The 18,806-nt window shown below is 39.6% G+C and overlaps 1 protein-coding gene across 3 annotated transcripts in view; it reads right to left on the bottom strand.

The window, feature by feature from the left end:
- The window catches only part of Ctnna2 (catenin alpha 2), a 1,115,747-nt gene that overhangs the window by 1,033,321 nt on the left and 63,620 nt on the right, over positions 1–18,806 (bottom strand). For 2 of the 3 annotated variants that reach the window (XM_021164212.3, XM_021164215.2), the window contains exon 2: positions 18,162–18,263. The exons of the other annotated variant lie outside the window; for it this stretch is intronic. In XM_021164212.3, coding sequence (XP_021019871.1) covers positions 18,162–18,195 — 34 coding nt within the window. In that variant the 5' untranslated portion in view covers positions 18,196–18,263. The remainder of the gene's footprint in view (positions 1–18,161; positions 18,264–18,806) is intronic. 3 annotated transcript variants of the gene reach the window in all.

Below are 18,806 nucleotides of genomic sequence, written 5' to 3'. Positions count from 1 at the left end.
TCTGTGGTTAACAAAAAGATCCTTGTCGAAACAGTGAAGATATTTTAAGTACCAAAAGCATATATTGTCAATGATACTACAATGTATCTACATAAAATTGCAAAGCAGGAAAGAAGGGAAAAAAAAGAACGTTTTACCCTAACCCACACTTTAGGTAAGTAAAATTTTCAATATCAATATTTGAATCTTCCCTATGGGTTAGGAAATATCAAATCCAAACACTCACAAACTAAACGGCCATTAGGTTTTAGTTACAGAAAGAGCAGCTGAAAGATTTTAAAACATAGCAATCTTTGCATTTTGTGAAATGTAATAGGCCCTTCTAGTACAGGGATTTTACTTACATATGTATTTATTTTGCTGAAACTCCCTTCATATAAGATGCTGCAAAACACAAAACATCACAGCTTGCTTAAGTGTGCCTTAGCAAAGTCTCCAGGAGAAAACTGCAGTAGTACCTTCAAAAGAGCAACCACCAGGAGTGCCCTATGAAGCTGTTCTCATCATAATTTAGAGAAAGATGCTTATCCCCCAGGGGTCAGACTTTAAGGAAATACTCCTGTGCACACTCTGCTAACTTCTAGATAAGAACCATTTGAAAGAACTTGAAGAGGCGTCAACTTCTCAAAGCCATCTTCTGCTGAATATTTATTCTGATGGCAGATGCTGAAAAGAATGTTTTTTGGTTTGTTTGTTTGTTTTGTTTTTGATTTTTTGTTTTGTTTGCTTGTTTGTTTTATGAGACATCGTTTTTCTGTGTAGCCCTGGCTGTCCAGGAACTCACTCTGTAGACCAGGCTGGCCTCAAACTCAGAGATCCACCTGCCTCTGCCTCCCCAGTGCTGGGATCAAAGGCGTGCACCACCACACCCAGCTCCGAAAAGAGGTTTTATTGCTCAAAGAATGTAGTGTAAATGTGTGTGTGTGTGGGGGGGGGGTGAATGAATGTACGTGTACATGCAGGTGCAGGCATACATGCATTTACAGGTGTTATTTTAGATTTATTTTCAAATCATTCTGAAACAAGTCTCTCATTATTTGATGGATACCTCATTTCTTCAGCTGGGCTCCCCAGACAGCTACATCCTGTCTTGGCTTCCCAGTGGCTCTGCTATCACACTGGAGTTTATATGGGAGCCAGAACTCTAACCTTAGACTCTCCTGCTTGAACAGGAAGCACTTTTCTCACTGAGTCATATCCTCAGTTTTAGTTCTAAACATTCTCTTCTTACTAAGTTAGAAGCCACTTTTGTGCTTGCCAACTTCAGTTATCAGATTCATAAGGAGAAACTAACAGAATCCTGATGTTCAGTGATAGTGAACTTTCAGTGTGACTAATGCTTGCAGTAGCCATTGACATAGTTTTCATGATGTTCTTACACTTGCTGGGATAAGCTGGTGCCCCAAGAAAAGCAATCTACAAAACGCTGCATGAAAACAATCTGACCCAGACCAAACATCTTTCTCATCTTAATTAGCAAAAGTGCTTTTTACAATAGACTCTATATCCTTCTTTATGGTTTTACCTTCACTTCTAATTTTTCATTTGCCTAAGGAAATACTTAAAGAAATGGAGTTCTTCCCAATGATATGTCTCTACGTGGTGATAGGATTTTAGAAAGTTCAGTACGAAAATGTGAAAAAAAATAACTTTAATACAGACTATTCTGGTAATTTTATTAAGTATATGAAGATTAAATCTAAGGGGAAAATGGGCCTAGAACGATGTTTCAATGGCTAAGAGCTGTGGTTACTTTTCCAGAGTAACGGTGTTCTTCAGTTCCTAGCTTAATTACTAGGAGTGGAGGCTTAATTACTGTAACTCCAGAACCAGAAAACCCAACTCTCTCTTATGGCACTACATACGCATTGTGTTGTGTACAAACCTGCATATATGCAGGCAAAACATCCACACACATAAAATAAAAATAAATATATTTCTTAAAAAAATAGAAAAAAATAAAACACTTCCAATTTATAAGCCAAGGGATATTGCAATGATGAATGGTTATAGGCTCTCAAAAGAAAAACAATAGATGATTTTTCTGGGCAAAAACTCAATGTATATACTTTGTTACAAAGAGCACTGGCTTTTCAGCCACCGTTCCAAGCAATGGCAAAGGCTCAAAAATGGCTTCCAGATAGCTGACTGGAGGCATAGCTTTGGCACATTTTGAAAGAAATACATATATTCTCTCCTATTCAAGCATGCATGCTATTCAAAGTCCTCAAATTTAGGAAAAGGAAAACTTTCTTCTCAGCTAACTCTTCCAGCTGTGCAGGTGGGAACACAGAACTACAATGGTTTTAAGCCATCATTCATAACATCAAGCCTAACACCGATGAGTACCTATTATGTGGTAAGCATCACACTGAGTCCTTTACCTACTGTCTGTCTATCTCCCACATGTCTCATGATATTACTGTTATGCATCTCATTCCTTCATTAACCTACAGAAATCATCAGAGGTTAAATGGTATCATATTCTCCTCTTGGTTGTTACTCTCTGTGTCTTCTACATAGTTTTCAACTTAGACCACTTGTTTTCCAATATTTTGAATGCCAATCATTTAGTTATTATTCTTTATTTTTTGCCATCATGTAATATCACATGTGTGATGGTGGTGAAAAATGCCAGGAGAGTCACATCCTCTCAATTTGGAGATACAGGAGATGGTCAGCCATACTATGTTAATGCTGGAAACCAAACTCAAGTGCTCTAGAAGAACAGTGAGCTGTTAACCACTGAGTAATCTCTCTCCAGCCCCTTGAATGTTAATCTTAATTCTATTACTATCCCAAAGACCCTTGAGTCACATCTTTGACTTTCAAAGTTTCTCAGAGAACAAGAGACTCTAATATTTACTGGATTGATGTTTCCCATGCTTGCTCTTCCTAGTGTGTTCCATTATGTTTAGTAAGAATACATTCTGTAAAGTTGCTTATGTTATAAAATCCACAGATTATTGAAAAATAGCTTTCAATTTTTAAGAAGACTCGCTGTAATTTGTATAGTGGATTATTACCTCCAGATATTTTTCCCTTGTGGTTTCAGGACACTGAAGAATAATAGGAACTAGAGGTATTTTAAGGAGACTAATATTTACAAAAATATTTCAATAAATACAAAAATTTAGTACAATGAAAACTCAACCCAAAATTAAGAATCCACTCTAATGATAATATGGCATTGAAGTAAAATTATAAATGATGCCAGGCAAAGCAATGCAGCCTTGTCCTAATGAAGTACTTCAATTTCAAATCTGGAGTTGGCCCTCTCTGAGCAATACTGAAGCAGAAAAGCTTAAAACTGGGCTACAGAGAGGGCTCCACAGTTAAGAAACAGGTGCTAATCTAGCACAGGATCTAAACTTTTAGTTCCTAGAAGCTACATCTGATGGCTAACTGCCACCAAGTGTAGAGGAGCTAATACTCTCTTCTGCCCAATGTGAGCACATTCAATAATATTCCCATACTCCCATGTGCACAGACACACACACACACACACACACACACACACACACTCACACACAGTTAAAACGAATACATCTTTGGTTTAAGGTCACTACAACAATGATTACAAAGTCACTACAACTTACAACTCCTCACTCATCAATTATAGATGGTAATCTATATGGCTGCCTCTCTGGCATATTAGCACTATACATTTTTACCCACCCCAACATTAGGACTCTTACTCTACTTCACGAGTGTATCTAGTTAGAAAGGCATAGAACATGCTGCTTGCATTCCTTCTGGGAGAAAACCTTTGAGGAAATTTTTATAGACTATCTCTTTTTTGCCTTTGAATGATGTCAGTCATGATTCTCAAAAGCAAAATCACAACAATCTCAAATCAAGATAAAGAAATGAGGCTTTAGACCCGAGTAGGCTGGACACAGAGCCTATCATTTTTCCCCTTGCTGAATTCCCGGAGTAAAGGGCCTGGCAACAGTGTTGGCAAAGAGCAAAGGGGGCAAAAACAGCACTGGGGACTGGAATCAAACAGGAAACCCAGGCTGTGCTAATACACTGTATTTGGGAAATGAATAACCCTGACAGAACTTTAGGATCAACTCTTGGGACTTTCCAGCACAACAGCCTTGAGGGCCTATACTTGTTGTTGTTTCTTAGTAATAAAAAAAAATTAATTTACTCTTTGAATTCTTTATACATTCCTGTAAGCATTGTAGTTTGATGGTAGCTGTCTATCAGGGACCACTTTGCAACTCACCCTTATGCTCCCTAGGCTATCTCCATGCCAACTGCAAATTCTCCCTTTTGTTATTAAGAGTCCTGAGACCAGTTAGTGCTGTCCTAACGCACATGGGTGTGTGGCCATACACTCCTGTGCAGGCAACCTACCACAGCTATGTCCCCAGAGAAGAGTGATTCTACCTCACTGAGGGTTGCCACACCTACTCCAGTGGAATCTGCATGAAAAGTCCAAAAGCTTGGTTGCAGTCCGAGGCACAAAGTTTCACCGAAACTTGACTCCTGGAAAGTCTCTGGTATCCCATAAACAGATATGCTCCAGATTTGTCCTTGCAATAGTCAGTGAATGGTCCCACCTGCTTTCCTTCAGTATTGTTTTTTAATAGGTAACCCCAAGGAATGATTTGACAAATATCTAAATTAGATTGGACATTGCTTCCTGGCCTTGTCCATGTCCCAATGTCCTAGGTGGTCCATTTCCTGTCCCTGGGCTTGGAATTTAGTAAGAATGTTAATTATTCAGATGAATTGCCTCCAGTATTGAAAGAGAGATAGTGAAAGAAATCAGGCATTACAATCTACTAGGTAGAGTTAGAAATTTCAGGGCAAGCTTAACAAAGTTTAGAATTCTTATTATAGCTATGTATGGCAGACTACATTACTTAATAGAAGAAAGTTGGTGGGCTCCTCTGGTAAATGGAGGTCCCCCACAAAATCACTTAGTATAATAGCTGAGTCACTCCCACATACAGGAATTTACAATGGTTTAGGAAGAAGATTGGGCTTTGGTTTAAAAAGGAACTAGAGTATTGCATTATTCATGAAAAGGTTAGCAAGTGCTAAACTTCCAAGTACATATGTTCACTAGCCCAGAAGAAAAGCATAGCTAGGTATTTACTAAGAGCTGGCTGGTGGTGGGTTAAACAATAAATTAGAATTAAAACTATGGCTTGGGCATGAAATCCCTTGGCCCTGGAGCTTAAAGACCTCACACCTGGCTTTTAAGAATGAGCTGACCTAGACTGCCCCATCCATCACATATACAACCACCCAACCCAGACACTATTGCATATGCCAGAAAGATTTTGCTGATAGAACCTTGATATAGCTGTCTCTTGTGAGGCTATGCCAGTGCCTGGTAAATACAGAAGTGGATGCTCACAGTCATCTATTGGATGGAACACAGGGCCCCCAATGGAGAAGCTAGAGAAAGTAACCAAGGAGCTAAAGGGGTCTGCAACCCTATAGGAGGAACAACAATATGAACTAACCAGTACCCCCCAGAGCTCATGTCTCTAGCTGCATATGTAGCAGAGGATGGCCTATTTGGCCATCAATGGGAGTAGAGGCCCTTGGTCTTGTGAAGATCATATGCCCCAGTACAGGGGAATGCCAGGGCCAGAAAGCAGGAGTGAGTGGGTTGGAGAACAAGGTATGGGGAGGGTATAGGTGCATTGGGGATAGCACTTGAAATGTAAATGAAAATATCTAATATAAAGTATTAAATATTATAAAAAAAGAATGAGCTGTCCTTAGATAGGGCTGACTTTGTCTCAGTTGTTACATTGCCTGATTCCTGCCAATCTTTATGTATGCTTTCTTCTGTTTTATGTAATGAGTAATTTAGCATCAGGTAACCTCAACATACCTTGGCTGATGTGTCACCTAACTTACTTATTTTCTTCTGTATTATAAGTCTGATGCTCCCTTTGAAAAATTACATTCAGATATAACACTCCTTTGCATCCATGTCTGTTTGTCATTTTTGCAGACTCCTAGTCCACTTGAGTACTGGGACCTTGAATTCTCCCACGGGTTGAGTTTACCAACTGAGTCCAGTCTGTGGCAAAGGGGCTTTTGAACTGTGTGTGAATATTACCACAGGACCAAGGAGCAGGTGGGAACTAGATGTAACAAATAGCTGTGTTCCTGCATGTGTGTGCCTGTGACCTGAGGGCGGGGGGGTAGACAGTAGTAATCAGAAACAAAGCAGAAAAGAGGAAAAGGTGATTGGGGAGTGTGAGGACTTTAAACAAGAGAATACTCAGAAGGATAGAAAGTTAGAGTGTGGTTTGTTTGGGCTGAACAAAAGTGGTTTTGCTGAGTTTGCCTTTGCTTCATGATGGCTTCGTAACTGCTGGAATCCTCTCTTACTCATCTGCAAAATGAGCTTTAATGGCTGGAGTTTGTATCTCTTTCAAGTTTCAAACTTTCCCTCTTCAGTGAACTTAACTCTTCTCAGAGACATAGTTGAGGGAACATGCAAAAAGAGGAGAATAATCTAGAGTAAAATTTAAACTTAGGTTATATACATACATTGTATCCAACAAGCTAAAAAGCCCTCAGAGAAAAGAAAATTAAAACACATGAACAATGGTAACAAGACAGACCAGTTAAGCAGTTGCAGATTCCGGATCTGCCGGAGGCTACATAAAGAAATAGGCAGCTAGAGCCTTGGTGTGGATTTCACACCTGACCATGAAGCTGATGAGAAGGGAAGCCAGGCTTCTGGAGAAGGCATTGGTGAAAGGATGCAATCAAATGATTATGACATGCGTGCCCACTTGCTAATATTAATATGACACCTCCGAGATGCCTAGGAGACAACAATGTGTGTGGTTCTCAGTGTCACTGCACCCTGGGCTGATGACAAGTGTGAAAGTTGGTGTGTGGGTGCCCCAGGCTGGACCAACAACCACTTGAGAAGCCCTGTTTCTCTTATCGGGTCATTTCATACTAAAACCAGCATTTTCATTCTTCATTGACTTTACGCCACAGATCAACGGAAAACTTTTTTTTTCCTGAGCTTCTTTCAGGCTCATCCTGCTGGTATGCTTGTCCTTCCTACCCTCACCTAAGGGTGGTCTTGACTCCAACTGACTAGCTCAGTGAAACCCAGATGGGTATAGATGTGAGCTCGTGTACCATATAATCACACAGAGAGAAAACCAGACCATGGCAAATGAATAAAAAGACAAAGATCCAGGGGAAGGCCACAGCTATGAGGAAAGAACTTTTAAGGTTTATGGTCATATTTCCTGGAGGGTTACAGGGCTGGGGAAGACATAGCCAGGATAGAGCACAGGCCATATTTGACAAGGACATACAAGAAAGTGACTGCACTATCCGAAATAAAGAATTAAAAATAGCATTACAGATGATTTTTTGTTTTGTTTTTTGTTTGTTTGGGTTTTTTGTGTGTGTGCATGCACGCATGTGCACATGTATATATCCATATGCATGAGGAGACTACAGGTTTGGTGGTTTCTTTTTTCTTTTTTCTTTTTTCTTTTTTTTTTTTAAGATTTATTTATTATTTATTATATGTAATTACACTGTAGCTGTCTTTAGACACTCCAGAAGAGGGAGTCAGATCTTGTTACGGATGGTTGTGAGCCACCATGTGGTTGCTGGGATTTGAACTCTGGACCTTCAGAAGAGCAGTCGGGTGCTCTTACCTGCTGAGCCATCTCACCAGCCCAGGTTTGGTGGTTTCTTAATTCCTCTCCATGTTTTTTTTTCTTTTGTTGAATCGGGGTTTCTTACTGAACGTGGAGATCCCTTATTCAGCTACACTGACTGTCCCAGGAGATTCTCCAGTGTTGGACATATCAGTCTTGCAATTCCCCATGGAACTGACAGACCCAGAAATGGGAATCCAGACTCAGAACATCATGCTTGCACAGTCACCTCTTAATCCACTAAGCCACCTCCCCAACTCCCACTGATGATGCTACTAATTAAAATGGAGTTTTAGTTGGCCACCATGAGATTAAACCAATCTTGGGTGTCTACACTCACACATTACCATAACAAAAGGACCAGTCTTTGTTATCAAGGAAACTCAGGAAACAATGATGAAAGAATTCAGGAACAGACAAAGTATGTCTTCCATGATGCCTGACTTATTTGACATAGTCTCTGGGGGAATTCTCCAACACAGACAAGAAAGGTTTCTGAAGCTGGGTCAGGAGCAGTCAGCCAGCACAAACTGGACTCCATGTTTTCTTACTTTGTTTTTAAGAAAGAGACTACATGCAGTTGAGTGAAGAGGTAGTTGAGGGAGAAGCTCGGAATAGATGAGGAGAGGAAGGGGAAAATTATGTACACATATTGCATCTAATTTTCAAAAACCAATCAAAAACATTGCTTTTTTATTAAAAAAGGAAAAATGCATGCTACTAAAGACAAGACAATTGTGAATTACCATTAGATTTAAAATTATATATTTATAAAACTTATGTTAAAATGAGGCAAAAGAGCCTGTGTTAGGGCATGTGTATTATGTGTGAGGATTGATTCTGGCTCAACATGTTGGTGGGATTGCAATATAGTACAACCACTCTGGAAATCAGTCTGGCAGTTTTTCAGAACATTGGTCATAGTACTACCTGAGGATCCAGCTATACCACTCCTGGGCATATACCCAGAAGATGGTCTAACATATAACAAGGACACTTTCTCCACTATGTTCATAGCAGCCTTATTTATAATAGCCAGAAGCTGGAAACAATCCAGATGTCCCTCAACAGAAGAATGGATACAGAAAATGTGGTACATATGCATAATGGAGTGCTACTCAGCTATTAAAAACAATGACATAAAATCCACAGTAACTGGATGGAACTAGAAAATATCATCCTAACCAAAAAAAGAAAAAAGAAAAAAGAAAAAAAAAATCATCCTGAGTGAGGTAACCCAGACACAAAAGAACACACATGGTATGTACTCACAAATAAGTGGATATTAGCCCTAAAGCTCACAGTGCATATGATAAAACCTACAAACCATATGGAGCATAGAAGGAAAGAAGATAAGAGGTGGATGCTTCAGTCTTGCACTGAGGGAAGAACAGGATGATTGTGGAAAATGGAAGGAGAAGGGGAAAGGGAAGGAGAAAGAAGGAAAAGGAGGAGGAGTAGGAGGAAGAGGAGGAAGAAGAGAAAGAGGAGGAAGAGGAAGAGGAGGAGGAGGAGGAAATAATGGTGGCAGTATCAGAATCTGGAGGAGACTTGAGAGAGGTAGAGAGGGGTCAGGAAATCAAATAAAAATAGGTACCAGAGGGCATGAGGAATTGGGAATAGCCACTGATGGGTCCCAGATACCAGGGAAAAATGAGTATCCCAGAACCCAATAGGATTGACTTTAGCTATATTGCACAGAGAAGGGGGATCTAGAACCTGTGGAGACGACCTCCAGTAGATAAGCACAGCCCCTGGGTCAAGGGATGGAACCACCCACCCATCTCAATGGGAGCAGGGCAGGAGGATGGTAGAGGGGGCTTTGGGGATAGCATTTGAAATGAAAGTGAAGAAAATATCTAATAAAAAATGATTTTAACCCAGAAAAGTCTCTGTCCAAAGGAAGAACAGGGACAAAAAATTAAATGGAGAATGAAGGAAAGGCCAAAAGGGGAACGGCTCCACCTGAGGATACATTATGTCTGCAGATACCAAATCCAACACTGTTGCTGTGGTCAAGAGGTGCTTGTGAACAGGAACCAAGTATGGCAGTTTATGGGGAGGTCTGTGCAGCAATTGATCAGTACAGAGGTGGATGCTTGGAGGCATCCGTCAGGTTGAACTCAGTGAACCTGGTGGGGGTGCTGGCAGAAGGACTGGAGGAGCAGAGAGGGATTGCAACCCCATTGGAAGAACAACATAGGTTGGACTGACCACCCAGTTCTCCCAGAGACTAGACCACAAACCAAGGAGTGTACCTAAAGGGATCTTTGGCTCCAGACACATATGTAGCAGAGGATGGCCTTGCCCAACAGCAGTGAGAGGGGAGGCCCTTGGTCCTAGGGAGGTTTGGTGCCCCAGAGTAGCAGGATGCTGGAACGGTGGGGCAAGACAGTGTGGGTGGGTGTGGGAACACTCTCATACTGGCAAAAGGGCAGGGGAGAACAGATGTGAGATGGGGGTGGTGGTGGAGAGGTAATCAGGAAGTGGGATATCATGGGATGGGGAGGTTCATGGAGGGGGTAACCAGAAAGTGAGATGTAAATGAATGGAATGATTAATAAAATTTAAAAAAAAAAGACAAAATAGAAAATTCTATTTTGACCAGAGTGTTAGATGCAAGTTGTTTTTAACTTAGGATAATAACAGTATTCTTAAATTTTTAATCAAGTCCATATTCTCATCAAATATATTTACACTATTTCATTTTACACGTATAGATGTATTGTTTGTACACTTGTGTCATGTGTATGTCTGGTGACCACAGGCATCAGAAGATTAATTTCCTGAACTGGAATTATAGAGTGTTTTGAGTGTCCATGTGGGTGCTGGGAATAGAACCTGGGTTCACTGGAAGAACAGCAAGTGCTCTGAACTAGTGAACCATCTCTCCAGGCCCTACATTCCCCCTTTTAGACACCTCTTATAGCATATAAATTTAAGTTCAGCAGAACTACAGATGGATACTTTGCATATTGCAGTGTTTGGGTATCTCTAGCATGCATTAATGGACATTTGGTGATTAAATAAAAATGGAAATGTGTGACATAAGCAACTACTTCTTAGAGTGTTTTTAAAATGTCTGAAAACAAAGGAAATGATAGCTAGTATCTACTGAGCACTTGGTTGGGCTTCTAATACACCACATTATATTGATGAAGATAAAAAGATCAATTGTAATTCCTATTACACATTTAAAAACTAAGGCACTCTCAGCTTTAAAAATGTATCCTTAGTCAAGTGTTTAGAGACAGCAGAGTGGTTTGTTGCCCTAAAGCTATTTAACCACTCAGAAACCTACTATATTTACTATCTGGGTGGGATGCTTTGCTTATCATCTGCCTGCATATCTACATTCTTTTGGTTCAATATTTACATACCAACGAAAGACACCACACTAACGGCCACTCTAAATTTAAGATGCAGAGGTCAGTTTGAAGAAACAAAATGTGTGAGCTAATGTAATATGTTACTTAAAATAATAAAATGAATCTATTTAGTGGCAATACTGCTTGACATTTTGCTTAGAAGGGAATCAGACCACCACGATAAACACCTATGGCAAAGCTGTTTCCTTGTAAGTTAATGTGCACACCTGCCACTCTCCTCTGCCATCAGGATTTGGTTTATATTCCTGATAAGGAAGAGCTCTGCTACTTCCCTGACCAGTCTCAGCAGCATTAAGACTGATGGCTCTTCTCTTCTTTTCCTTTATTTTTCTTCCTTATTTATTTATTTATTTATTTATTTATTTATTTATTTATTTATTGGTGGGAGGGGAGACAAGGCTGAAGAAATGGCTCGGAAGTTAAGAGTCCTAGCTGTTCTTTCAGAAGATGGAAGTTTTGTTCCCCACATTCATGTCAGGCAGTTCACAATGTCCAGTCACTCCAGTTCTACTTCATAGCCTTCAGGGTCACATGAACCACAAGTACACAAAGTACACACACATACACAAATGAAAATGCAACATTTTATTGTTGTTTAATGATGTTGTGAAAAGAGATGATTAGCTGATTTTAGGTGAAGAATGAAAAAGATAAATGTGGACTTTTAAATTTTTATATTTGTAGAAAATGATAGATGAATTCCTAGATATGATGTCCATAACCATTCAAGTGGAATGCATCCATCTTGGCAAAATGTGAGGGGTTCTAACAAGAGACACTAACCAAATGTGGGTGCAGTATAATGACACTGTTTGGGAGCTTGACACAGAAAGATCTAAATCTTAACAGAGATAAATGCAAGGACCTAGCTCAATACACAAACAAACAAACAAACAGGAACCAAGGAAGACTCCAACAATGCATTAAATGTCATTCATTCTTTATGGACAAGTAAACAGGAAGGCAAAATCAAAGCCATTTCACATTAAAAATCAATGCTCTAAGTGAATTTTAATTTTAATTCAGTGTTCTATTTGTCTAGCACACATGGAGACCAATAGTAATTTGTCCATTCACCAGCAAACAGCATTATAGAAAAAAATCACTGAGTTCAAATTACAGAGGATAGATAAGTCTTTGTTCTTTTTTCCATTAAAATAATTCATTTAGAGTCACATCATTATATTTCTCTTTTGTCATCTATGACAATTTAAAAGTGAAAATAATTACACTTGGTATTTGTTTTCTATCACACCTGTAACAAATCACTATTACCTTGCTGAACTGACCCACAAGAACCTACTCTCTCACAGTTCCTGGGTCTGACATGAGTTCCCTGTCCAAGCCCAAGTAGCCTCGGAGTTGTATTTCCTTTTGGATCCAACAGTGGAAAGGCATAATCCTGTCTTGTTGGGTTTGCTGGCTGAATTCAGAGCAGGTCACAGGGCTATCTGCACACCTTGCTTAACTGAGGACCAACGCCAGCTTGTTAGGTACCTGCATTCCCTGCCTCACAGCTCCTTCACCACTCAAGGAAGATACTGTGGGTAGAGTACTTTACCCTCTCATCTTGATCATCACTCTTATGTCCCACTGTCTCCTTCTGACCGTAACTAGAAAACACCTGTGCTTCTAAGGACTGCTGAACATACACTTGGAATTCAGAACAGTCTCCTCGCCACAGCATTTCCTTTTGCCACAGGAATTAAAATATCCATGGGTTCTGAGGATTAGGGTGTGCACATCTTTGAAAAACATATAGTTCAATACAATATATCATTTAATAGAACAACAAACCAAGATCTAAACTAATAACTATATATTCCACTGCTCTCTTTATGATACTGATTTCAGAGATGCCCGGCCCTGCTTTCCCCTGCCTTCTACTTATGAATTTTTTGATATTCTTGACTTGTCTTCGTTCTCTAAGAATTTCAGGGACTGGTGTGATGGCTCTGTGCAAAAGAGCATTTTCTGCTATTGAAGATGACAGGAGTTCAATTTCCAAAACTCCCAGCTCCCAGCTACCTGTTCTAGCTCCAATGAATATGATCTGATCCCTCTTCTGGCTTCTGCAGATACCTTCCAGTAACACATGTGAGTGCACACACAGGCATGTGCATACACACAAATAAAAATAAATATTTAAAGAAAGAATTTGGAAATAAATGCACACATACACACACACACATACACACACACACACACACACTCATACACATATATAAACAATAGAGATATAATTTCAACCAATGAGATTTATCTAAAATCAATAGCCTTCTAAGATTTTTCTTGAAATCCGTTTAGAAGATATTTCTCTGGTGGCAATGTCCAAACCTCGCCAGCATATTTACAAACAAAACAATAATATGTTTTAAAATGTATTCTTCTATGAAAAGAACATCTCATAATTAAACAAGATGTTCCTGTATCAACCTTGCTGGGCAAGCAATAACCTAAAATTTCATTTTTTTTCCTACATTATTAACTGAAGGCACTTTGAGGCAGATAGGGAGCCAGGCTCAAGTATGTTTAACACAGTACTAAGTGCTTATTTCTTTACTTTCTTAATTTTTTTAACTGAAATTAGTAATTTTTAAATTTTTTTTAATTAGGTAATTTCCTCAATTACATTTCCAATGCTATCCAAAAAGTCCCCAATACACTCCCCCTCCCCAGTCCCCCACCCACCCCCACCCCTTGGCCCTGGCATTCCCCTGTACTGGGGCATATAAAGTTGGCAAGTCCAATGGGCCTCTCTTTCCAGTGATGGCCTACTAGGCCATCTTTTGATACAAATGCAGCTAGAGACAAGAGCTCTGGGGTACTGGTTAGTTCATAATAATGATCCACCTATGGGGTTGCAGTTCCCTTTGGCTCCTTGGGTACTTTCACTAGCTCCTCCATTGGGGGCCCTGTGATCCATCCAATAGCTGACTGTGAGCATCCACTTCTGTGTTTGCTAGGCCCCAGGATTGTCTCACAAGAGACAGCTATATCTGGGTCCTTTCAGCAAAATCTTGCTAGTGTATGCAATGGTGTCAGTGTTTGGAAGCTGATTATGGGATGGATCCCTGGATATGGCAGTCTTTAGATGGTCCATCCTTTCTTCACAGCTCCAAACTTTATCTCTGTAACTCTTTCCATAGGTGTTTTGTTCCCAATTCCAAGAAGGGGCACAGTGTCCACACTTTGGTCTTCGTTCTTCTCAAGTTTCATGCGTTTAACAAATTGTATCTTATATCTTGGGTATCCTAAGTTTTGGGGCTAATATCCACTTATCAGTGAGTACATATTGTGTGAGTTCCTTTGTGAATATGTTACCTCACTTAGAATGATGCCCTCCAGATCCATCCATTTGCCTAGGAATTTCATAAATTCATTCCTTTTAATAGCTGAGAAGTACTCCATTGTGTAAATGTACCACATTTTCTGTACCCATTCCTCTGTTGAGGGACAGCTGGGTTCTTTCCAGCTTCTGGCTATTATAAATAAGGCTGCTATGAACATAGTGGAGCATGTGTCCTTCTTACCGGTTGGAACATCTTCTGGATATATGCCCAGGAGAGGTATTGCTGGATCCTCTGGTAGTATTATGTCCAATTTTCTGAGGAACCGCCAAACTGATTTCCAGAGTGGTTGTACGAATTTTTAACAATTCTTGGGATTAGTGCTATAGTTGTAGAAATTGGAACTTGACAAAATCACAGGCTAAACAAAGATACTTCATGAGAATTTAGACGGTGACAGGACCCTGGGGCTTTTTCTCAAAGTGGCTTTAATGTGAAGATGGAGGTTGTCATGATGGGTCTCTCCTGACCACCTGGCCAGCTCAGACTCCTCTCACCTTTTCTGAGGCACTGATAAAATCCAGGAACATCTAAGGAGCAGCTTCCTTGCTTTGGTGTGTACCATCGGTGGCTTTTCTTAGTTCTGAAGAAGAGCCAACTACTCAGCCTAAGTGTAATCCACACAAATGGACTTCTGTTGCAGAAACGAAGCACTACCAATATTTAATATTAATGGCAAAAGGAGAGGAGGAGGAATGCTTAACCTATCCCATTGACTGAGGTCAGGATTTCAAGGAGCCTTACAAGCTCTTTTAAACAGAGCATTCAAACGTTGATGAGATGTTAGAAAACAGTAAGGAATCTTGTAGCCATGACAGAGATGCAGGGAAATAAATAACAACTGATGAGGATTGAACCAAGGTCTCTGCACCTTAAGTGTGCATCCTAATCGTGGGCTGCATTCTCAGGTTCCAGGGCTTCAATCAGCACTACTGCATAGGAAATGGAACCTGGCTTATTGCCAAACTGTGACATAAAATCTGGAGAAAAATAATTTAAAAGCAGAAGAGTGAGGGCAGAAAATTATAGAGTGTGGCATGAGCAGTAATGTCAACTCTGATAGGACTTCCGAATACACTGCCAGTGGCAGCAGAGATAGTTGGGAGGCAGAGCCTGACAGGATGCTTTGGGAGATGTTGAGATACACATCTTTATATGACAAGCACTTAGATACAAAGTGACTGAACAGAAGGAAACAGACAGATAGTGGCAATATGACAGAATAGATACTCAAGAAGAAAAGTGTGGAGGCTAAATGTAAAACTATAGCAATCAGAACATAATGACAGACTCAACAATCAACTTCCAGACCATAGCAATCCAGCCCAGAGACCAGGATCAGGGTTGTACTGCATGTAGTGCCTGTGGGAGGCAAAGAGAAAGGGCACACGGCCTGGGAGAGAAGACAGAATATAAATACTACTTACAAATTTGGTATACACTTCAACTTCATCTAAAGAAAGAAGTTGAGATTAATCATAAACTTGAATGTCAAAAACATTCTGACTAAATAATATTCCTATACAAGAAGACAGATATATACAAAAATAGTGAAATATCTTCCTAGTAGTGGGTCAAAATAACTTGTTCAAGTATACAATGGAAGGAAATACACTGTAAAAGGTATTGTTGAATCTTAGACAACAAGCAATGTTGTTTTGGAAAAAGATAATGAAATTACTCATGCTGATGAGAGAAGAGAAAAAGGAGATCCAAACAGGAGACAGAAGCACAAAATAATTAATCAAATTTTCACTTCCCATCCTGGAGCTAGTACGAAGTTGCTGCTCAACTCTGGGACAGCTTGTGGTTATCAGTTATTCACTGTTATTCAAAGGCTGGACACAGTGCTCACTGCTCTACACAAAACATTCCAAATGGCAGCTGTGCATGCCTGGAAGGTGATTCCCTCATTGAAGTTGGTGACATGGATGTAACATGCATGACTGTGTAGTCTTTCAAATGTTCTTCAGTAAACATTTGTTCCACTAGCTACTTTCCTGTTGCTGTCACAAAACATGTGATAAAAGCCACTTAATGAAAGTTTAATTTTGACTCCTGGATCACAGCCAGGACCTTGAGTTGCTGTCTTAGTTTGGGTTTTATTGTTGTTAAAGGATACCATGACCCCGGCAACTCTTCTAAAGGAAAACATTTAATTGAGGCTGGCTTACAGTTTCAGGGGTTTAGCCCATGGTCCTTATGGTGGGAAGCACTGCATCATGAAGGCAGACATGGCGCTGGAGAAGGAGCTGGGAGTTTATCTTGAATTGTAGGCAGCCAAAGGAGACTGCCAGTCAAGTAGGAGGAGCTTGAAGCTATGAGAAGTCAAAGCCTGCTCCCACAGTGACACACTCCCTCCAACAAGGCCACACCTATTCCAACAAGGTTATAACTCCAAATAGTGTCATTGCCTAAAGGCCAAATAGTCAAACACCCGAATCTATGGAAACCATTACAATTCAAACCACCAAGATAACCACTTGCATCTGTGGTCTGGAAGCAGATAAAGGATGCTCGACTGTTGCCTTCCTCCTTTTACTCTTCTTATTCAATATGGGGCTCTAAGTGCTACTCACATTCAAGCACGGTCTTTTTTCTTCATTTAAAACTCTGAAAAAAAAACCCTAACTGAAATGCCCAGAGGTGTATTTTCGAGGTGATTCCAAATGCAGTTAAGTTGACAATTAAGATGAACTATCCAAACAACTGGCAAACAACTGAATCTGTGGAAATTTATCATGTAAAATATGTTAGGGGCCTGGAGATAGCTCAGTGGTTAAGCATGTGTACTGCAGTCTTCATGCATGTAGCCACAGATATTTACAGATAACTAGGTGGAAAAACAAATATCTTAAAACAAAGCAGTATTAGAAGAAAAGGACATAATAACCCTCTGAAACATAGAAACTGAATTAAACTGAGGTTCTGCCCTTTAAAACAGCAAATGTATTCAGCTTTGAGTGATACAATGAAGCAAAATTGCCATAAATACATGAAAATCCTGCTGAGCTGGCAACACCTTTAAATGCCACTTCCTGCTGCACATGAGACCTAAGTGGATTTGTCGATTACATGGGGGAGAAAAATATTATTGTTATTTTAAAACTCCAAAGTAATCAGTATTTTAAAAGAAAACATGCACTTTCTGTAACAATTTAGAAATAATAAAGATAAATTTTCCACAAATAATATTATGTTATCCTCCCAAATGGCTAATTACTTGTTATTTATAACACATATTAATAGCATATATTAATGAGATTCACCGCGATCTTCTTTGTCATTTGTCTTAGTTGGAGCTTCTATTGCTATGCTAAAGAACATGATTAAAAGCAACTTGGGAAGGAGAGAGTTTACTTTAAATTACAGTTCCTCATCTTAATCCATCACTGAAGGTAGTCAGGGCAGGAACTCACTCAAACAGGGCAGGAAACTAGAGGCAGGAGCTGATGTAGATGCAGAAGCCATGAAGCAGTGCTGCATCATGGCTTGTTTCTCAGAATCATTCAGCTTGCTTTCTAATAGCAGGGACCTCTTGCCCAGGGATGGCAATGGCCCACTTCAATCACTAATTAAGAAAGTACAAGACAGGCTTGCCCATAGGACAATTTGATGGGGGCATTTACTCAATGAAGGGTCCTTCTTCCCAAATGCTTATGTCAAGTTGGCACACAATTAGCTAGCACATCATTTTTCAAGCCAGATCACTTTTATTATTTTATTTAGATTTTATTTTTATTTACCTGTATATGTGTAGCTTGAGTGAATATCTGTCATAGTAAAATCTCCTGGCACTGGTGCTATGAGCCTCCTGACTTGAATGCTAACAACTGGTCTCACGGCCTCTGAAAAAACAAAGATTCTTAACTAGTAATTCATCCTTCACTCCCAAGCTGACACAAACCCTCCTAGTCTCCCTCAAGTGTCATGAATCTCTGTATTTCTATTAGCATTATAAAATCTTACCAATTTTAACACCTACATGAAAATCGTATCTGCATCTTAGGGGATAAAATTATGAATTTTAACCATATGTGTGTGTACCTAAATCATAAGTACCTTTTGTATAGACAATATATTGAAATTTTATAATACTGTCATTGTTTCAATGAATAAAGGAGGCACGAAACACTCTGAAGCCTGTCCTGCGTGATAGGTAATGATGAAAATGATGAAAACATGTATATATATATATATATATATATATATATATATATATATATATATTAACTCCAATTATACGACCTTTTAGATTGACATAATTGTACAGTAACACATACTTAAATCAAGTGAACTGTGGTTCTCCCCTAAAATATGCAAATTAAACCTCATGGAGAACAAAGAGAAAAATAACACACTGGTACAAGCTTAAAGACATAGAACCCACA

Source organism: Mus caroli, unplaced genomic scaffold (assembly GCF_978045245.1).
Source record: "Mus caroli unplaced genomic scaffold, Mus_caroli_1 scaffold_7, whole genome shotgun sequence".
NCBI classification, from domain to species: domain Eukaryota; kingdom Metazoa; phylum Chordata; class Mammalia; order Rodentia; family Muridae; genus Mus; species Mus caroli.
This window is presented reverse-complemented; position numbering and strand designations above follow the sequence as displayed.